This window comes from Poeciliopsis prolifica, unplaced genomic scaffold, assembly GCF_027474105.1.
Source record: "Poeciliopsis prolifica strain line A6 unplaced genomic scaffold, Auburn_PproV2 SCAFFOLD059, whole genome shotgun sequence".
In the NCBI taxonomy this organism is placed as follows: Eukaryota; Metazoa; Chordata; class Actinopteri; order Cyprinodontiformes; family Poeciliidae; genus Poeciliopsis; species Poeciliopsis prolifica.
The window spans coordinates 2,287,971-2,311,126 of NW_026562434.1; the positions used below are offsets into that span (position 1 = coordinate 2,287,971).

General features: G+C 37.6%; 1 protein-coding gene across 1 annotated transcript in view; it reads right to left on the minus strand.

Annotated features, from left to right (window-relative positions):
- LOC129379582 (atrial natriuretic peptide receptor 2-like) overlaps nt 1-22,928 on the minus strand; it is a 53,796-nt gene extending 30,868 nt beyond the window's left edge. The window contains 8 exon segments of the mRNA XM_055060402.1: nt 2,470-2,554; nt 3,855-3,990; nt 5,478-5,572; nt 6,886-7,021; nt 7,297-7,410; nt 11,360-11,541; nt 22,014-22,461; nt 22,464-22,928. Of these exon segments, the coding sequence (XP_054916377.1) occupies nt 2,470-2,554; nt 3,855-3,990; nt 5,478-5,572; nt 6,886-7,021; nt 7,297-7,410; nt 11,360-11,541; nt 22,014-22,461; nt 22,464-22,700 (1,433 nt within the window). The 5' untranslated portion in view covers nt 22,701-22,928.
- Between the last annotated feature and the right edge of the window lie 228 nt (nt 22,929-23,156).

Sequence of the window (23,156 nt, forward strand, 5' to 3'; positions counted from 1 at the left end):
GTTAATGGTCAGTATTGGATAAGTAATCAGATTACCGGTGTGATTTGTTAGCTGTGCAGTGGTGCGTAAGTTATAAGCTCAGAGTAAAACCGTCTAATACAGAAAAAGCAACAAAAGAAGAAAAAAACTAATTTCCTTCCCTGTTTGCAGATATTACCCATGACATTAACCCCAGTGGTTATAAATCCCTTCCAGGAGTTTAATTACCTGGAGCATGCATGATTTACTGAGGGTGTAATTAAATAAGGCTTAATGCTACGACATAAAGATGTAGACGGTGCCACTTGGGACACTGAACCTATTTTGTTTCCGTTGTTTTTACAGCTGAATGTTCAGCAGAAAGTTAAAACCATTAGACAAGCTTTTATTTCTCCTTTAACACACACATAAAACTGAACAGCTCGGGGGCGGCAGCCGCTAGTTAAACACTTAGCTCAACACCATAATCACTTAACGTTCAGGACACAATCATTTCTAAATTTAACCTGCATAAAACTAATTGCAGTCTGCAGGTCAGTGAAGTCGGGTACAAAAGCTTAAATTTAACCAGCTAGCTTAAATTCTGTGATTCCTGAAGCACTCAGTTTGTTTTTGTCTTTTTAAATGTGGTTATGACAAGTAGCGATGAGCAGTTAGCATCTAACCTCCATTTAATATTCTCCAGTTAGCTAATAGCGGAGCTAACTTTTCATTTAGCACTTTAGCTAGCTTTTAAAACCTTTTGCACACTTAGCATCCCATAAATTAATTTTCCAGATCAATTTTAAAGCCCTAATTTACTTGATTATTTTATGAACTTTCAGTTGAGTGAAGTTTGACATGTGTTAAAACTTTGGTCAACCGTTAATAATTATTTAAGTAGTTAGATGTTTATATTCATGCTTTTATTTTGAAGAGGGAAGATCCATTTCCTCTCCTCACTTTCTCTTAAATAACTATTTAAATAAAAAAAACAAACAGGAACAAAATAAACAAACAGCAGAAAACAACATAAACATTAAACACAATATCTAAGGGAAATATGTGACACGTAAATAAAAATGTCAAAATCAAACTGGTTCTCAAACATTGTAGTCTTTCAGGGAGACAAGTTAGAGCTTTAGCTTCTGCTAGCTATCTTATTAGCATAGCGGTTTAGCATCAGCAAAACTAATGTTTATGATTTGTGCATTAGGGTTAGCACAGCTGATATTTTAGTTAGCAGTGGCCAACCCTGATAATCTGTAATATTAGTAATCTGATTTATAAAATCTAAATAAAATATATAAATAAAAAATATAAAAATTTTAATCATGAGATCAGTTCATACGTTTAACTGTTAGCCACGGAGACGGGAACAGAGGAGCTACTTTCCAGATCTGTTGGAAGTTTTAACAAAACCTCTGCTTTTAATTCTATCTGTATTTAAAAAGAAAGAAAATAAATTAAATTAACTGAAAGGTGTAGAAAAAATATGCAAGATAAGGTTTCATTTCACTGATTTTATTTTTGCATAATGCAACATAATTCCAAGTTGTAACATTTTATAAATTAAAATCCGACCGATAGCGAAGCTGAAAAGCCTGTTTGAGTTTTAAGGCATAATATATCTAATGATTAAAGTTAGACATTTTACCTTTAAAGATGATCTATTATGCTTCTTTGATCAGGTCAGGGTGATTCTTTGGGCTACAAACCATGTTCATCAAGTTTTGCACAAATTGATTTAAATAATGAGATTTCAGTTTGCTCAGCTCTACCCCTGTTTAGCTGTTTTAGGGCGTCTTGTCACTTTAAATCCGAATGATCTGCTGCCGCCAACTCAACGTTTATATTCACACGTGAAAATGGATTCAAACAGACGTGCAGCTATACAACAGTACATCTTCGAAAACCAGAAGTGGAGCCTCCTGCACAACCAACAAGAATGCAGTCAGTGGTTTCTGAATGGCAGGTCAACAACAAAACTCTTGTCTTTTCCAGCAGCCATTGTACAGTGGCAAAACCAGCTGACCAAAGGAGCTGGGTGGCTAGGTAACAGGCTGGGCTTCTCTGCAGTTGCTACACTTGAAAATGATTTTTTTCCAGATACCAAAAAAGATTAACTTATGTGTTTTAGAAACCCAAATGGAAGTACAAAAATGAGCAAAATGTGAATTTTGCGCAACAGTTCCCCTTTAAAGACAAATGCTTTTCAGTCTCCATGTTTCTCAAACAAGCAGAGTTTTATTTTTAACCCCAAGAGACAGAAATGAGCTTTTAAAACATGTAAATGATCATTAAGTGAGAGTGGCAGCTTTTAGGGGGCCAGCCTATGAGCTCACCTGGCAGCTTAGGCAAACCTCATCTCCGCATTTTGCAAAGTCACCTGCTGAGCTGCGTTACATAAACACACACCCGCCTCAAACAAACTCTTCTATAAAACTGCACTAAATCAGTCGCAGGAAAGAAAAGAAAGTTTTAAGCCAGCATTAGAGCCGTCGAACTCACCTGTAAATGAGAAAACTGGAGATCCCGAAGATGATGAGCGCTAATCCAGAACCGACAGCGACGATGCCCAGAACGGGGAGCTGACCTGGAAACAAGCAGGATAACAGCGTCACGGCCTCATATGTGCAGCAGATGGCCAGGATGGTTTCTTAGAACTCTGGGAGAAATATGTGTGCTGAGAAAAATCACAGCTGCGCCGCTGCAGCCGTCTGTCAAACCACCAAACAGCACAACCATTTCACATCCCTGATGCGCATTTAAAACCCTAATTAAGTCCCGCAGTAAATCACTGCACAACCCGATAGCCATAATTATGGAAAATCTTTTCTTTTTTTTTTCCCACCCCATCTTACTGTCTTAATTTACTGCCATCTGAAGCCGACTGTGGATTTTAAGATTATGATCTACATATTTCAGCAGGTTAAATATGTGCAGAATTTAGGTGGAGTTCACAATGTGGCCGCAATAAAACGGAGAATTTTCACACACAGATTCGGTTTACCGGCCTGTACAGCAAGAAACCATCTGCAACACACCGCCGCAGTGGAAAACAGTGACACACACACACACACACACACACACACACGCACGCACACACACACACACACACACACACACACACACACACACACACGCACACACACACACACACACACACACACACACACGCACACACACACACAATCTGAAACAACCCTGTCCATGCTGAGCAGAGATTAGAAAATACTGCAATGGCCATAAGTCTTGATGTACGGAAGAAGATTAGGGCCAATTTCTTAAAAGATGCAGGGAAAAAAAGGAACAAGAGAGAAAATGTAATCTCTAGTTTTGAACCTTTAAAATAAATTTCGGGGATAATTCAGTTCTCAAAAACTAAATTGAAGGCTTGATTTTTTTCTGTTGAAGTCTTATTGTCACCCAATTGTCTCAAATTAATCTCTTTTCTCAAAATTATACACACAAATACCCCATTATGACAACATGGAAAACAGTTTTTGCTCATTTGTTAAACAAAAACAACAAAATCACATTTATGTAAATAGTCACAACTTCTTTTTATGGTTTCAACATTTTGAATTGTGACACCATGTTATAGAAAATAATTACAAGCCAATTAGTAGATTTTATATGGTTTTATTAGCAAACCCTTTCTGTGTGTTAGTGGTTTGTTTCTTGACACAATTAAATACTTTCAATTAGGTGAAAAGAAAAGAAAAAATGTGGATAAAATAACTTTTTCTAAAACCAAAACCAGTTTTAAGCTTCCTACAGATAAAATGAAGCATTAGCATTCCCTACAGTTTTATGTACAAATAAAGTGGGAAAAATGATTAAAAGTCAGTTGCGTGCGTCAATTTCCTAACAGTCCATTCATCACACCATACCATCGTTGCAGGAAGGGTCGTCTGTGGAAAACACACACGGCGGATTGTCCAGCGGCGGTCCACCGCAGGGCCAGTGGATCTTCTCCGTCTGCGACCAAATTATTTCTTTGCTGCTTCCGTTGAAGTACGCCACGACCTGCCGGCACACAAAATGGAGGCTAGCGTTAGCATCGGGGTGTTTTCACATCTGATAGTTGGGAAAACTTGGTTCCTTTTGAGACCAAAGTGGCAACGTTTGTTACGTTTTCAGCGACTGAGGTTCTCTCTCACGCTGCACTGTGTAAAAAAAAAACCTTTTTGAAAAAAGCGATTCCCCACACCAAACAAAGAAAAAGCGCGCCATCTTTTTTAAATTACTTATTGTGTGAACAAACTTGTTCAAATGTGATTTTAATTTCATACTTAATAGAAACGCCACAATTGCAAAATTGTGTTTTTCCAACATTAGTAGAGCATTGACAAAGTTTTGGCCACATTTATAATGGAAATAATTAATAATCGACATTTAACTTAATAATAAAATCTTGTTTTATTTTTAGGTTGAGATACATTTTGTGCATGTTGACATAAAGAGGAAAGTCATAAAAACTGCAGCACGCCATATAAGGTAACGAAATATTTTGAAGATGGTCTCTGGAAGCCAAACAGAGAAATGTTTACAGTAACGTTTGGTTTGGAACTGTTGAATCTTTCAAACACCAGCTGTGAAGAGTCTTTTTATCTCCTTAACAGCATTTTCACGATAAATTATCAGTGTAATGGTGTACAGTGTCTGTCTCTGGCAACCAGACAAGGAGGAAGTTCACCCAGAGGTCGGATTGTGCAAAGCTGAATGAGATTAACGTTAAGAAAAGAAACTCAAACAATATTAATTTTAACACATTTTGCTATAAAAAGACTGAAACGAGACTCATGCTGGGAAAGAGGAGACCAAAGTAAAGACGTTTAACTGTGATGTGCAGCACAAAATAAACAGAATATCTGCAGAAAAAGGTTTGTTTTGCAGCCGCTGATTTAAACATAAACTCTTCTGTAGGACTGAAACGATTAATTATGATTAATCAAATTGATTACTGAAATAATCTGCAGCTACTTGAGTCATCAATTAGACGAAAAAAAGACATTTGGTGAAAAAACTATATATTCAGAGCACTATTTGGCCAAAACTATAATAAAAAATATATACATTTAGCATTTAAGAAAAAAGCAACTTTTTAGCCAAAACTTGTCAAAAACTCTCAGAAAAAGTCAGAAATCCAAGGGAAAAAAATCTCTGAATTTTGACATTAAAGTCTGAGAAATTTCAAAATTGTGAGAAAAAAGTCAGAATTCTGAGGAAATGTGAGAAATCTGAGAAAAAAAGTCAGGATTGCCAGATTAGTCAGAATCCTGAGAAAATTTTTCAGCTCTGAGAAATTTCAAAATTGTATTTCTGAGAATAAAAAAAATCCAATTTTATGAAAAAAGGCAGATTTCTGAGATTACAGTCAGAATTCAGAAAATGTCAAAGTTTTGTCAAAGAAAGGAAAGTTTTGTTCCTGATGTTCCCAAAACATCAGAGCAAAGTAAAACACCCGGATGCTAAAATGTTAAAACTTCCTGAGACTCTAAACCTGGACTCACCCCAAACTCTCCCGTCTCCTGGTTGGTCATCGACCAAAGGTCCACATCTATGTTTCTTGCATTTTTGTCGTCTATGGTCACGAGTCCGGTGATTCCTAAGACAGAAAAATAAGCAGCATTAATGCCATTTTCTGTATGACTGTTTGGTATTTTTAAAGGCTTTTGGCCGAATTACGCCATGGAAAAACAACCATAATTAGCCATTTTAAGCTCAACAATGTTTGGCCTCTCTAAGTATGATACACCATAACACTCATCACGCATGAAAACACTTTGGATTGAGGTGATTTGTAAAAATGTGCAATATGGCTGTAATCACTGTAAGAAAGCTGCAGATTTAAATGAGATACTTTGCTTCGGTATTTAGTAGAACCAAACATTTGGCCTGGTTCAACAACAGAACGTTCATCAGCTGCTTATTTAACAGTAGATTCACATCAAAGGTTAAAACATATGTTGATGTTTCAGGGGTCAAGGCATGTTTTCTTGTGTGAAGTCATTTGAAAACAGGAAACAAAAAAGTAAAAACAAGAATCCATTCAAACAAACGAGACAAACTGTAAACTGGTGATTTAAAACTTATTTAGAAAGACAAAAATGAACAAAGAACTACAGTAAACATTTGTTTTTGTTTCCAAATAAACTACTGAGCATGTGATCTTAGTTTGCTGAGATTTATAATTCAGGTCCTGCATATAAAACAGGAGTATACAGATTAAAAAATGGCAATTTGGTGAAAAGAAACATATTCAGAGCAGTTATTAAGCCAAAACTGTACAAAGTAGCGAAGTGTTTTGTATTTGTCTATAAATGTGTCTCAGTACGGAAGAGGATTGGGCCACCGAAAGGAGAATATATTTTTTTTTCTAAGTCACAATTCTGAGAAAACAGACAAAATTCTAAGAAAAAGTTCAGATTCAGACTAAAAAACTCAAGACTTGTGAGATTAAAAATAGGGGAAAACAAGTAAAATTCTGAAGAAAAGAAATAAAAATTCAAACAAAAAAACTAAATCTAAAAAACTAAATCTAAATTTGAAAGAAAATGAAAAAGAAATTAAAAATTCTGAGAAAAAAAACGGAATTCTAAAAAAAGAAAGAAAACAACATTGTACCTTCACCAAGTTCAGATTTACTGTGTTGGTTACAATATTTTTCTTATTTAAAACAAAAATTTAATCATTTGCTTTTTTCCATCTTCTCTTGTATTTCTCATATTGTATAAAAAAGGTTTAAATGGACAAATAAGGAAATCTGCAGAATGTGCCATTTTTCTTTTTTGATTAATCATCAGAATAATTGATTCGTCATTAGTATAATCGATTATTACAGCAATCGTCAGCTGCAGCTCTACAAATCAGCCATTTGTTTCAGATTAAATGAACAGGTTCTTGGTAGAAACGGGTCACCCCAGAATCGGCGGTTCTGCGTCCTCATGGTGATGTTGATGCCGTCGTTCTGCGCGCCGCCATCCGCCAGCGTGTCCTCCAGCGCCATGGCGTACAGCAGAAAGCCGTCATAGAAACTGCCAGCAATGTAGTCCATCTGCAACAACAGGCGTTACTCAAACCAACGAGAACAAGAGTTTCTGCAGCAGCAAAACTGCATTTACTCTGCAGAATCGAAACAAAATGCTGCTTTTTTTTTACGCTCTCACACATAAACTGACTACAGTAACTGCGAACAGAACTGTAAACCTCATTCCTCATTAAGTTCAAGCAATTACTCTGCACAGTGGGATGTTTTGTCCGTCTGATTATCCCATAAAAAATTAAAGAGGCTGTTGTGCAACCTAGAACTCACAGCAGTTTAATACTTACTAATGATGGCTCCAAATGAACACCAAAATCCCTCTGAGCTCTGGCATGGAGCCTCCTCTGGAAGTCCAGGTATTCTGGATTCTCTGGGTTGTGGTACGTGATGATGAAAACGGACTGCAGGAAGCACAAAACGGAGAAGACGATGGATCAGAAGAGAAACGTTTGGGTTCATTTCCAACCAGACGTGGAAAAAGCACTCAAAAGCTGTATTCAAGAAAGAGTAGAGCTACTTCAACATAAAAGTGCTGAGTAACTGATCAAATCACTTAAAATCTAAAAATTACATCAGATGGACCAAAATATAAAATTATGTGGATATTTTGGTGTTTTAAGGAGGAAAATGATAATTCATATAAGTAACAAAAAAAAAAATCAAGACAAATAAAATGTTTCCAAATCAGTTTCTTTAAATATAAAACGTATGAAAGTTTAATAAAAACTGCAGGTGTGTATCTGTGCTTTGGTTAAAACATGTTTGTTTTTCAGTCAGTGGGAAGAAAATCCAGAAATTTTACTCAAGTGTAGAAATAGTTTACAATAAAATTACTCAAGTAAAACTAACAAGTAAAGCGTAGTAAAAACACTCCTAGAAGTTTCAGAAAAGTTACTCAAGTAAATGTATCTTAAATATCCAAGAAAACAAAATGACCAAAAATAATAAAAACACACACAACTGAAACCATAAATGTCAATAAAATATGTAAAAACATAATCTTGAGCTGATTTTAACCTATAATGTGATTGATTGAGTTATAATATTACACATGAAACACCTTAAAGTTTGCTGTTGTTACGTGATAAAAACCGTGAAACATTAAATACCCGCGGTCCAAAAACAGAACCCTGGGGCGTTTTTAATAAAGTCTGTCAGCGTTGCTTTCTACTTAAGAAGCTGGGGAATCATATCTCGTGTCACAACAGTGATTAAAACCTCGCCTCAAACTTCCACAAGCAATTACTGCAGCAAAAAAACACCGTGTTGCCACAGCAAGAACCCACCAGCAAATCCAGGCAGAGAAAGACCTGCTGATTGTTTGACAACAACACCATAGATACACAGGGAAAGTGTCTGGAAGCATCGTTTTCCTTCACGGTTACATTTTAAGTTAACGTCTGCTTAACAAGACTTTTCTTGTAGTTCAGCTGAATGTTGTTGTAAATATTTTTAGCCAGAGTTGGTAACTGGCACCGATTCTTCAACTGAAAGAAAAACATTCATGCTGCGACCCGAGATCGCATATCTTTCCACTAATTAGAGGTGACTCATTATCCTGCTGGGGCAACCCCGAAAACAACAATAAAAATGAACGAAAAAACATAGAAAAGTGTAAAATAGCATGTTTTTTTTACAGGGTGGATTACAGAAGAAGAACTGTAGGTTGGATGGATGTGGCAGACGCCCAGGGCTCAGATTCTGGGGCGTCCCAAAAAAATATACATATTTATATTGTGCTTCATATAAAACTCTTAGATCCAAATCTGGTGAAGTGTGTTAATATTTCAGGATTTTGCTGAAAGTAAACGAAACCCAAGTATTAGAAAATTATGAAATTAGTAATTTTTGCTTTTTGGAAACAACATGTGACTGTTGGTCAGGTATTAAAACTTCTTATGCACCAATTAATTCCCCATCATCAGTGACAAAAACACTTCTGTCAACACGCTAACAACGAAGCTAATGTCGCTGTAATTTTATTTCTAAAAATGCTCAAAATTAAGGCGTTAATTCAACTCAATTCAAAAACGCTGCACTGATTTCAAATGCCAACTAAACAATTAAAAAATTGCACCAAAAAAATACAGTCACTTCAGCTAATGGTGTAGCTAACTGTTAATTTAGTGCATTAATTAAATTCTATTCAAAAATATGTTATTGATCACAAATAAATATTAAATAATGAATAATTAGTGTTTTAACACCAGAATTATTAAATAAATAGTATTTTCTGCTAACTTTTGACATGCTTAGAGCACTTAGCTTCCTCTAATTTAATCTCACCAGATAAATTTTTATGTTTTGCAAACTTTCAGTTGACTAAAGATCATTATCTCTGTTAAAGTTTTGGTTTTAGACTATTAAAAACTCTTCAAGTAGTTAAAAGTTCATATTCCTTCTCTTATTTTGAAGTAGGTTAAAACAGTTCAGTTTCCTCTCCAAACACATCAAGAAATAAAAGTCAATTAATTCAATTATATTCATTCATAATGGGGTTATGATGCGGCCATGTTTTTCTAATAATACAAAATATAAAAAAGGGATTCAGGTTGCTGCCTTATTACAAAAAAAAAATAAAATCAAATTTCAAATTTCCACATTTTTTGGCTCTAAAACTGTTTTGGTTTTGTTGGCCAGATTTTTACCATTTACCACAAATGGCCCACAGGCCACACTTTGAGCATCCCTGATAGACAAAAGCTGCCCATGTTAATAGTTAATAGTTAGCATGCTAGCTAGAGCGCTTTGACATAATGCAACTAGTTTACAGAAATATGTTGATATTTTCAATATCAAATAAATAAATTGCTACAGATTTCAGTGACTGTTAGTAAAATAATAATACAATTCCTCTCCGGATTCTCCAAACTGACTCCTGTCTGCTCCTGCACGTTAGCTAGCAATTAAACAGCAGGAAACCGCCGCCTGACAGAAAACGCACTAATGGGGTTTCAGCACAATTGAAGCATTGTTTAGCTCAGACAGTAGTTGGCATTGTGAGATTTTAATTGTCTGTTCAGTTCAGTGAACCCTTTGGATCTGCTGTGACCCAGAAAACTAGTTTTGTACTGACAAAACTGAAGCCCAGCAACATTGTATAATCCTCAGAGTCCAGTTAGCCGGACGTTTAGCTGTCTCCAAATCGATCACGCTAACAGATGGTGGGGACCTGCTGGAGAGTTTACCTGTTGGAGTAAGAATCACAAACTTTATAAACCAACATAAAGTAGTGCATTGTGGTGATACAACCAAACTTGTAACCAATGGGAAAATTCAACTGCAGTAGCCCATGTTCAACCCAAAGAGGGCAGCACTAAAACAATTTTAGGCAGAATTAAACAAACATGTCAATTTGTACAAAAATGTAAAGATAGCTCCTTTAAAGACCACTTTGTGCCATTCATCTTCAAAAAAAAGTTGATTTTAGTTACTGTTTAAAGTTTAATAATGAGTCCAATTGCTAAAAACTACAAAAATCTGAAACAAGGTGGTGGCAGCATCATGCTGTGGGGACAGAGAACCTGCTAGAGGCTGAAGAAGACATGAAACTGGGGTGAAGGTTCATCCTCCAGCTGGACAATCACCCTAAACATGCAGCAAAAGATACAGTTGGATGGTTTAGCAGGCTTTAGAAAGGCCTAGTCAAAGCTCAGACAAAAATCTAGTTGAAAATTATACAAAACATGATACAAAAATGTATGCATTTCATCTGGCTGAGCTTGACTGATTCTGAAAGAATTGGTTGGAATAAAAATTAGCTGGAAGCGAGACCAGAATAAAGGAGCTAAAAGACAAAGTATGCTATAATTTTCAAATATTTGTTTGAAAAACATTTAATTTACAATATGCATTACGGTGTGTTGGTTTATCACCTAAAATCCAATGAAAATGCATTAAAGTTTGTGGTTCTAATGTGGCAAAATGGGAAAAAAAATGTACAACCCAATGGGAGAAATTGCCCAAGCAGCTGCAAAACCATATAGTCGAACAGCAGTGAGTGGATGTGCTACAACAATCTCATCTGAAAAAATGAAGAGAATATTAATAAGACATGTCTGCATGGCATTCAGGGAAATAAATTAGGGGAGCATCTTCTGTGGTGTCTTATTTCACATGGTGCTAATTTGTGGAGCTTCCTGTAAAAACATGTCTACTCTTTCATTAATGTCACGCAGGAATTCAACTCCCTGAATCGTGACGACGTCTTCTGCCCGGGAGACTATTTGGCAGCGTCCGCTGCGCTCGTTAAGGAGCGTCTTTAACACATCTGTCACGAACAGAGAAGTGTTTTTCATTCTCCAAGCTTTCAAACAAACGGCAGTGAAAGGAAATGCTTTCTGTCTGTACCTTGAAGACCTTGACGGCATTGGCCCAGTCAAAGTTCGCCTTCTGCCACGGCTTGCGGTCGGTCAAGCTCTCGCCGAAGACGTCCAGGTAGAAGATGGCGTAGTTCTCTGGGTCTGGAGTGTCTTCCTGGAACAGCTTCATGATGCTCATGAAGGACTCCAGCGGCCCGCAGATGTAGATAACTGCAGGAGGAAAAGAGAAAATTAGCTGGAAGGAAAACAAAATAATGCACAGTTAGAGGGTCGTGAATGAGTCGTCTTTTCTCCACTGTCCTGAAGTTAGACTCAAGAATCTGGTAGATCCAGTGCAACTGGCACCAAAGTTACAACATTTGTTACAATTTCAGTGCTGAAAATGTAACAAAATTAGTTTGAGTTAAACAAACAAAACTAATTAAAAAGGCTGTTCCCCTCCTCGCCTGTAGGGGTGCTGCACCAAGAACCACTGAAGGAAACAACAGGAAAACCTATGAGGAAGACACTGAGCACAACTTTCTACTTCACAAAATGTAAACAAAAAAGGAGTCAGATTCTTCTATCTTTGGTAAAATACCACAAACTGTTTCTACTGCTAGCACTAGCCTAGCGTGTTTGTATGGTTTCATTTACCCAGAATGCCCTATGCTGTAGCCCACTTCCTAGTTTTAGATCACTCTCAGGTCCGCTTGATGTTCAGAGTTCACTTCAATAAAACCAGGACCGAGGTTTGTAGGCGGACCAGAGTTTGCATTTTTGGTCCAATTACGAGTTCAAACTCCCCCAAACGAACCAAACTTTCTAGATAAATGAACTAGAATTTGATTAAAGCACTAAATAGAGCTTGTGTGATCCATCCTAAAATGAATCCTTGATAATTTAAACCAGAAGTTGGCATAAGAAACATCTTTATCTTTTCATCTGAGGTCAAATGAGACCAAACGTCTCTAATTTCAGGTCAATCAGAGTCACCAAAATCTAAATCTGCGAAAGAAACTGAGATTTACTCATTTATTTATTAAAGTCTGAAGCAAACCAACCAGACAAGTCAGAAAAGACACAAAGTGAGATTCAGGTTGAGGAGGAGGCGCTGCCCCTTCATAGAAAGGCATCCTGGGTAGAGAGCCACACAAACAGCATCCCAACCAGAGATCTTTTAAACTTTAACTAATTAAAACCCAATCCTTTGAAAATGATCTTATCACAATTACATGGAATAAAAACTACCATGAATAAGCAGACATCCAGCGTCTGCTCCTTTATTTTTCACTGTGTGTTTTTCTTTTCTTATGTGAACCCAGGAGTCATTTTCTCTCTGGCAGAATGACAAAAGCTTTCATGTTCACTTATTGTAATGAAATTAGCTCTAGCTTTTGATGACAAGCTTTGAGAGTCGCCCTGATTTTCAATGCCGTCTGATTCTGATAAAAAGATGAAATTAGAATTTATAAAAAGGGTCATTGAGATTCAACCAGATTATCTGAACTTTATGCATTGAGAATCAGAACTGGACAGAAAAATCCTTCAGAATATTAAATGATAATGAATATGATGGATGTATGGATGGATTTCTCAGGAAGTCCACCCATCTATCTGTCCATCCATCCATCCTCTCGCTCTCAGCAGTGAGAATCGGCCTGAATCGTGTTTCCATCCCGGCGGTGGAAGCTGTCTTCTCCCCCCACACCCTGCTGAGTCACACAGAGAAACCAGCTTTCCTTCCCGCTCATGTTGGAGCCTCTGCTGCTGCCAGCTGGAAGCCCGACTGCCTGGTTAGCAGACGTTTCCTCATGAGCTGCTGCCGCTCTTAACGCTCAGCTCTTCCAGCACGGTTCGCCATGCCAGGAGTTCCCGCCGCCTGGACACGACCCAGAAACAACACCCAAACCCACCTGAAGAAATGTTCTCCCATGTTTCAGCCTTTCACTTTGCGTAAAACATCCAACACCAGTTGCTAATTTTAACCTATTCGCATTTCACTCGCATTATTCAAACTCCTTTGGCGTTTGGCACAACTTGTCAACTTACAAACTCAAACACATGGCTGTAAAGAGGAAGAAAAATTATTTGATGGGTTACTGTAATAGTAACCAATTTTCCTGGACGATGAATAGTCACAGAAGTTGTCGCAATAAACAATAATATTATTGTTTGAGACCATTTAGAAGTAATGGCAAAATCATGCAAAAACTCATTCTAAAATATCAATTAACTTTAAATTCTAATGAACATTTAACACTGGAACTGTGAAATATTTAAACATTCTTAATTATTAAAACAACAAATAAAATTAATATTGAAGTCTCTGAATACAAAACAGTCCTTCAAAAACAAAAAAAAGAGGCTAGTTGAAACCAAAACACCAAACTGAAGACTTTTACAATCCAGTTTTTGGTAGCAAAACAGAAAAGAGAAAAGCGACAAATCACACAAATGGAAAGTACTGAACTCGTTTCTGGCCGGTCTATATTAAACCACTAAATAAAATCCACCCCAGTCAGTTTCCACAAACAAATGTAGCTTTTATAGAAGAAAAATCTCACAAAGTCAGCAAAATTTATAAAGAAAACAGAAAACATGTTGAAGAAAGTTCAGGTCGGATTTCCCAGGGTTTTCAATCAGCTAAAATCTATGAATACTTGAGTAGGGCTGAAAGGATTAATCAAATTAATTGTGATTAATTGATTATTGAAATAATATTTAACTATTTTAATTTAGTGTACAGATTCAAAAAATGTTATTTTGTGGAACAAAAAACATTCAGAGCAGTAAATATGCCAAAACTGTACAAGAAACATCCATTTTGAATTTAAGATTAAAAAAAATATTTTAAAAACCTTCATCTGTAAATATAGTTTAGCCAAAGCTCCTAAAGTGATATAGTTTTATCTTCATCTGATTCAGATTTACTAAAGAAATGCTTTGGTATTGCAATTCAGGCTACAAAATGTTTAATTACTTATTTCAAAATGAATTATTTTTTTATTTACAACACTGTATAAAAAGGCTTAATCAGCAAAAATGAAAATCTGTGGAATGAGACATTGTTCATACGATTAATTATGAGAATGACCGATTAATCATTACTAAAATAAACATTAGCTGAAGCCCTAATAAAACCTTCAAAGAACAATTACAACTGCCAGTTAGCTAACGCTAGCGCCAAGAACGTCATTGAACGCCTTTCTGTCGTGGAATTCCCAAAACAAACAAGTCAAAAATAAAGCTAAACAATGTATGAAATAATACTATTCTACAAACTAAATATTTATTAATTGATATTGTACTAAACAGGCAGTACGGTTATGTCCTCCAGGAGCTAACAGCTAGCATAAGCAGATGGCACATATACAATTATGTATATTGTAAATGAGTAGTAGTAATAGTTAATGTCCAACGTTGATCGGGAGAAACTTAATTCAATTTTTGTGTATTTGTTGGGACTCTGACTATCCAACAAAATGTATTTAAGAGCTAGAAAAGTGGATTTTGCCAAGTTACAGTCCAAATGAGAATCTAGTAAACATCTAACCTCCAAAGACTTGCTCGTATATTTGCAATAAAAGCTGCTACTGGGAATTATGGATTCACAGAAGGCTGAATATGTTGATTCATCACATAAAATCCCAATAAAATCAAGTTTATTTAACAACTTCTGGGACTGTCATTCTCCTCACTAGTTCTGAGAACTGTAAAGTTTTGGTTCACAATTTAAAAAAGACCCACAGGTTCCCAGCATCGCATTACCAAGAATTACAAAATCATTACATGGGAGTCTGACCCACCTTCCTTCTGGGTTACTATCAAGATGGATCCCAGAGAACAGCCCTGTTCCACTGAAAGCGTCCTTCATTTTCTGAGAAATGCCAACAGATTTGTGAAAGTTAATGTCCTCACATGGCCTCAGCGTCAGAAACGGACTTTAATCATGCAGAACGATTCTCAGAATCAGCAGGAAGTTATCAGTAACAAGTATTGTTTTTCTTTCACTGCTTGTCCGTTGGTTGGAGTTTCTCCTGCTAATTAAACGTTAGCGGTAAAAAGTTTAACTGCCTGTGTCTGCAGATCATAAGCTCTAAAATGTACCTTTTAAATTTTCACATTTTCACTCACGCTGCTCTCTCAAACATTGTCAAGGACCTTGAGAACATCTGGAGGTATTCTGAAGCGATGACAATTGAATAACAGTTTATTTTATAACGATAAACACGCTGCTGTTTGTTTCTATTAATACCGCATTACGTCAGACTTCATTGATCATGTCAGAGGCAAATAAGTGTCCCAGGTCTGTGGAGTTGGGTTGCCTCATGTAACAAAATACAGAGTTGACAGAAAGCTGCTGATGGGGAAGAATTTCATGGAGAGAAGCAAGAAGAGAGAGAAAACATTTAGTCAGTAAATGTCAACCAAACCTGAATTATTCTGGATATTTTTCAGGTTTACCTAGAATAAAAAGAATGTTGTGGGGGATTCACCAACAAAAACAGGAAAAAGGAGTAAATTTCTGTTGAAAAACTCAGAAATTTTCAAGAAAAATGTGAAAATCTGACTTTTGAAACTGAGACATCTTCAGGTTTTTTCAAGTCTTTTGGATATCTTGCAGTTAAAGTAAGACTGTACTTAATTTATTATCCTATTTAAATGCTAATCCTCCTGCATACATCGTCCCTGAGGGTGCTCTGACATTCCTGTAGAGACTAATACGCTTCCATGAAGAGGTTAGGATAGCTCTATGGCCTATACAAAACCTGTTCATTGCATTTTTTTGTAACAAAATTACTCTTAGACAATGAGAGTTTAGCTGTTTTACAGCATCTTCTCACCTTAAATCCAAATCATCTGCTCCTCTCCACACCCCCAACGTAACATTTACACTCGCACGTAAAAATGGCTGCAAACAGATGGGCAATTGTACAACCATACATGTTTGAAAAGCAGAAGGGGAGCCTCCTGCACAACCAACAAGAATACAGCAAGTAGTTTCTGGAAGGTAAGTCAATATCAAAACACTTGTCTTTTCCAGCAGCCATTGCACAGAGCATACAGCGGAAAAACCAGCTGACCAAATATACTGGAAGCTCCACTGGCGTTGCTAAGTAACAAGCAGAATTTCACTGGAGTTGCTAGGTAACGACAGAGTGCATATTGGATGTGTCTTAACAAAAAAACAACATAAAAAAACAACAAAAGCTATGTGTTTTTTAAGCACTTAGGTTGTTTTTAGAAGTGATTGAAACCCAAAGAGAAGCAGAAAAACATGGACAACATACATTTTGCATAATGAATCTCCTCTAATTAAAAAAGTTCAGCTTGTTTGAAAGCAAAAACTGAACAAAAAGCAAAAACCTTCAGTGTAAATAAAAGCAACCAGCGAAGCGGCTCGGCCCCGTGGCGCCGTTCGGTTCCTACTGAGGGAAACGACCCCATCATGGTCATGACTATCATCACTGTTACCGCTCCAAGTTTCCATTCAGCCTTGATTTGCTAAACCTGCTACTTGAGTTTACCTCAGAATGAATTAACACCCATTTGTTCCTGTTGTAACGTCTGTTTATTTACGTAGCGCTCCCTCATCAGTTCTTGGTCAGACAGAGACACTAAACAGACTCAGACACAGATAATCATCATCCAGATTAGCCGGAATCAAGTCACACTGATTTATGTTCCAAGGATTTCTGCAGATTTTCTGTTTTTCCCTCCAGACGAGGCAGATTACGTCTAACCTGAGGAGGTTTCTCTGTGAGAACATGAGAAACTCCGCGATTTACAAACTGGATGTGTAAAAACAGCGTGCAGGTTATGCAGGATTTCAGTGATTATAACGAGGTGAGCCTGAGCCGTGACTCTTTGTCTCCCACTGTGAGCTGCAAACCACTAATGCACAGAACAAACTGGACAGAAAGGGAGGAATCTGCAGCCTGCTGTGGTTTTTACAGCTCTTAGAAGAGATTCTGCAGCTTTTTTATTTTTATTGGTGCTCCTTTGAAAAAATACTTTCTATTCTCACTCTTTTCTTTGACAGCACTTTATATTACGAATAGATAATATCAATGTGGGCAAACAAGAGTTGAAATTTAAGATATTTTAATTACTAATATCAAATTTGAGTAATAATAATAATGAAACTAATTAATTTCATTTATTTAACCATTATATATGTAAAAATATATTTAAGGCCTTATTAATGTTTTAGATTGTCTTTCAACTCTCAAAATTAGACGTTTGTCATTAAAAAAATACTGTACATTTTAATAAACATCAGTTTCTGTAAAAATATATTTTTCTGGCGCATCTCTATTAAATATAATATTACTTATAAATTAAATAATTCAACTATTTTATGTTTGGGGAGAGAAATTAAGTATCATTATCATTAACCTTGGCGAACAAAGAGAAAAACATAAGAATAAATAAATGAACTTATACGGAAAGACATTTAAAGCAATACCAATGAACTGAGTATGGCAAACCCTGTTGAGTAATAATGAAGGAACACAAAAATTCAAACACTCATAAATACTGTGCAGAGGGACACCAATAGAAAAGTCAGTGATCATTTAATAACCAGATTTTGTTGTTTGATTTCTTGTGCTGCCCCCCGGATTGAAGAGCGCCCTGAGTGGAGAGCCATTTTGCCCATTTCGTTAACCAGGAGTCCCTTTGTTTCAATCCTGCTCACAATACTTTATTTGCCTCTTTAAAGAGGGAAACAAACACAATATGAGCAGAGTCTTTAAATGTTCGCTGTTGTTTGTTTTCCCACTGAAACCTTCACTTTTCCTCCCTTTTCTTGTGGAGTAACCCCAACCGCCTGCGGGATGTTTCTGGTGTGAAGAGTGAGCCCAGTGGTGAGGCCGGACAAGCCCTGACAAGCCCTGGCAAAGCCATTAGCTCACATGACCTCCTGCCCCCAGTTCCTGAACGAGGGAGGTCAGAATCTCCTTTTGATTTCGTCCGTGTTGTTCAACCAACAGATAAAGTCTCCCAGGAATTACTTTACGGAAATGCGGCAGTATTTACTATTTGGGAGCACATTCTGCTCTGAAGTGAACAGTGATTCCCTCCAGATGTTTCCTGCATCATGAGATTCACGTGTCCACAAGACCTCTACGAACTACCACTGACTACAAGAACCAGTGAAAATATAAAAACGTTATAAAACAACAACAAAAAACCATGAACTCCTAATATAAACAGGTGACTGAGCAAACATTCCCCTTATCGGATTGAATTCAAACGGGATATAATCAGTCCAAACATATCATCTGTGGCCAGCTTTCCAAAAACAGCCGCGGCCCGAGTGTTTTCTGAGCTGTCAGCGGCACATCTTCGCTCCTCGAGCTTTCCAAGACAAATCGTCGCAGCAAAAACATAAATATTCCTGCAAAGGTTGCTCTGACGTTTCTGTTAGGAAATACACAAACAAACTGAGCTAAATTCATGACATGAATCCTTTTAAATTCACTCCGCTATGATTGAAAACATGACTAATTGTGATTAATTGATGATTAATCATGATTAAACATGATTAATCACAATGAATTGCGATTAATCAATTATTGAGATAATTGTCTCCTCATTTCGTTATTGATTAATCGTTAACTGGGTGTTGAATTTGGATTTGTTTTGCAGATACAAGACTTGAGCAATCACTAACTTAAACATGAACTCTTCCAAAGGGCTCAAACGATTAATCAAATTAACTGTGATTAATTGATCATTCAAATAATCTTCAATTAATTTAGAAACAATTCATCATTAACTGGAATATTCCAACTTCAACAGGTTCGTTGGTGAAAAAAACATGTTCACTGGAATAATTAAGCCAAAATTGAACAAAAATATTTACATCTGTAAATATGTTTTATCTAAAACTCCTCAGATGGTATAACTGAAAAATTCACCAGGTTCAGATTCACATTTTGCAATAAAATGTTTATTTTCTTATTTAGAAAAATAACTGAATTATTTATTTGCGTCTTTCAATTGTATAAAAATCTTGTTTTTGTTTCAACAAATGGCCTTCTTTGATTCTGTATAGTTAATTATTAATTGTTTACTAAATTAGCTGACGATTATTTTGATAATTAATTAATCGCAGTTAATCTGATTAATCATTTCAGCCCTAGTATTTTTAGTGTTTAGTCCATCCTTCTTTTCAAAATAGATCAAACTCAGCCACATTGAGTGGAGAGCAGCTGGGAACACAACTTTTTAATTCTTTTCAACTGGATTTGAGTCTGGACTTTGACTAGGCCACATTAACACTCCTGGATTTCTTAGCGTTGAATGGTTGTTATGGAGATTTGACACTCCTTGTAGTGGTGAACTTTGAAGAAAATGTTTTTCTTGTTTTTGTTACTCCAGTTAATGATTAATTGATTGCTAAATTAGCCGATGATTATTTTTGATAATCGATTAATCACAATTAATCATTCCAGCCTCACTTTGTGGTGATCTGTCATGAAATATTGATAAAAAATTACCCATAAATTGCTGTTGGAACAGCACCAGTTGTAAGCAAGTTGAAGGGATTTTGTTTTGTTTTCCAGATTAATTAAATATCAGCAAATCTGCTCACGGTCTCCATGTTCTTTGTTCGAATGTGAACAACATGCGGCTTGTTTTTGGCTGTCAGGGAACAGATTTAATGACAGCTTCTCATTCCCATGTGGCGATCCTCCACTGGCGCTAAACCCGCAGCAGCAGCAGCAGCACAGCCTGAAGACATTCCTGAGTAATAACCCTGGAAAAAACAGGCTTCCCACCGGACCGAGTCCTGACCGCCTGGAAAAACCTGATTCTGACCTGGAGAGTCAAAGACGAATTAATTTACATCAGCATTTAGGAAACGGGCCAGAGATGAAAGAACTAGAGATGGATGGATGGATGGATGGATGGATGGATGGATGGATGGATGGATGGATGGATGGATGGATGGATGGATGGATGGATGGATGGATGGATGGATGGATGGATGGATGGATGGATGGATGGATGGATGGATGGATGGATGGATGGATGGATGGATGGATTTATGGATGGATGGATGGATGGATGGATGGATGGATGGATGGATGGATGGATGGATGGATGGATGGATGGATGGATGGATTTATGGATTTATGGATGGATGGATGGATGGATGGACAAATAGACGGACGGACGGATGGATTAAGCCTGTAACTAATGATTATTTTAGTAACCGATTAATCGACAATTCAGGTGATTAATCGATTGATCAATTGTTGGGTATTTTACATTTAACCACTTAATACAATATTACAAATACATTAAAAGATTCAAATAAACATTTTATTGCCTAGAATTCAAAAAGTTACATTTTAATTAACAAATTAATCATTAGATAGCAAAAGGTGTGTGGAGATTTTTTTTTCTAAAGCCGCCGTTCGGAAAAGTTCTGAGTTGAATCGATTTACAAACACGAAACATTTTTAATTCAATGTGTGAAGGAGCCATAACTTTCTCCAGCAGAACAGAAACAAAACTGAAGTTTTTATCTTTAGACTTAGAGATGAGTCAGTGATGAACTCTGATCTGAACCTTCAGAGCTTCATAAAGACAGTTATAAAGCCAGCCTTCTGTCACCTGAAGCCAGGATGAAAGGATGTAGAGAAACTCATCGATACGTTAATATTTAGACGCATTAACCACTAGACAGTAGTGTCTTCATAGCTTCTCAAATCTGGAACAAACTCCCAGAGAACTGCAAATCAGCTGAAACGCTGAGCTCCTTTAAATCAAGGCTGACATGTTTAGAGCTGCAGTTGATTTGTAGGAACTGGAATCAACATATTTGACTTGTATTTGCTTGATGACTTTGATGATGTCATGTCTTGTTTCATAATTGACGACTAAGTGTTGTTTTTATGATTATTGCTGAAATACGTTATAAAAATAAACTTAACTTAATACAAAATGTATATATTTTTATACAATATGGCATAATTACTGTTCTGAACAATTGGTCTTTTAGAGTTTGTATGCTCAAATTGATGGTTAATCAATTACTAAATTTGTTGACAATTGTTTGAATAATGACTTAATCACAATTAATCATTAATTTTATTAAACATTTCAACCCTAGAATGGATAAACTGATTCATAATTTCATTATTTGTAGCAAAGGACGCATCTGCAGCTAAAAAATACTTTTGAAATCAACAGCTCAGCTTTTATGCTTGACTTATCAATACATGGTAAGTATGTCTGGATTAATCAATGAAAATTGGACAGCAACAGTTGCTTAAAAGATTTGTTTTAGGTGAAGCTAAAACTGTCACTTGAGGAGTTCTGGGAACAACATATTTACAAATAAAGAATGTTTTTGTGCTTAATGCAAAATGTTTAATTTTTTGTACAGTTTTGCCATAATTACAGCACTTTGTATGTTGGTCTTTCAGCAATTTGCCATTTGAGAGTCTGCATATTGGAGTTAACGATTAATTGATTACTGAATTAGTTGACAATTATTTGAAAAATAGATTGATTAATCGTTTAAAGTTATTTGTGTTAAATCCTAAATGTTTGTACAGTTTTGGTGTAATGCCTTTTTAAGAGTCTGTAGATGAATCGTGACCAAATTAGTTGAGGACATTAACGCATTGATCCGATTAATCGGTTATGAATGATTTCCAGTGAACATGGATGGTTCTTACTCCGGCCGCTCTCCTTCATGAAGCCGACCAGCTCCTTGTGGTCCTGCTCCTTCTGGTACGGCCGCGCCTCCACCGTCACGTTGATCTCATGCTTCAGGTTCAGGTAGATCCCCTCGGACAGGAAGTAGTGCGGCCGGTCGTCCTGCCGCTGGTCGTAGAAGATCACCACGGCGCGCGTCGTCCAGTTGAACTGCGTGTGCAGCGCGTTGATGAAGTCCCCGATCTTGGTGGTGGTAGGCCCGCTGCGCACGATGGTCCGGTACTCCTCCCGCGCGTCGAACCCGTACGCGGGGCCGCCCGCGGTGATCAGCGGCAGCTTCCAGTGGGACGCGAACCGCGCCACGGAGGCCAGCGGGTACACGCATCCGGGTCCGAAGAAGACGTCCGGGCGCACGTAGAGCTTCGCGTCCACGGCCAGCACCTGCGCGCGGCTCTCTGCGCACGAGCCGCGGCGGGGTCCTGCGTGCTGTAGTTCAGGATGTTGATGTCGTGGCCGAGCAGCAGGTTGTGCTTCCCGTGCAGATCCTCCTTCGCCATGAGGATGGCCGGCAGCACGCGCGGCAGAGCCCACGCGTACATGCTGTAGTTGTCCGGCAGCATCACCGCCACCGTGATGTCGCTCCAGCAGCCGCGGAGGAGGCAGAGCGCGGCCAGCAGGCAGCAGCCCGTCGCGGCTCTGCGCCCCATCTCAGTGCGCACAGCTTGGAGAGGTTCCCCTCAGTCACCCCGCACCATAAAGACCCCGAACTCGACCCGCGCGCGCCTTCACAAGTGGCACCAACTCAGTAAAGTCGTCGCCCGGTGGCGTGAGCGCGGCTGTGCCATGCGTCCCCGCTGCGTAAATCCACGGTGAGTGAAGCTGTAGTATTTCCCAGCGCAGCGCAGCGCGGTCCTCACAGTGACGGCCTCTCCCAGAGTGATAACTCACAGCCGGATGACTGTAAGTTAAATCAGAGCCTGGTTCTGCTCGGCCCCCTGCACACGTCACACACTGTAAAAAATACACGGCGGCGCCGTCCGAGCCACTGCGCGCTCACTGCGCTCTACAGATAAGAAGTATTTACCAGATCAGATGGCAAACTTCTGCTGACGTCTCAAGAATCCAAAATGTTTGATAAACATTAAACAGCCATTGTCTTTACA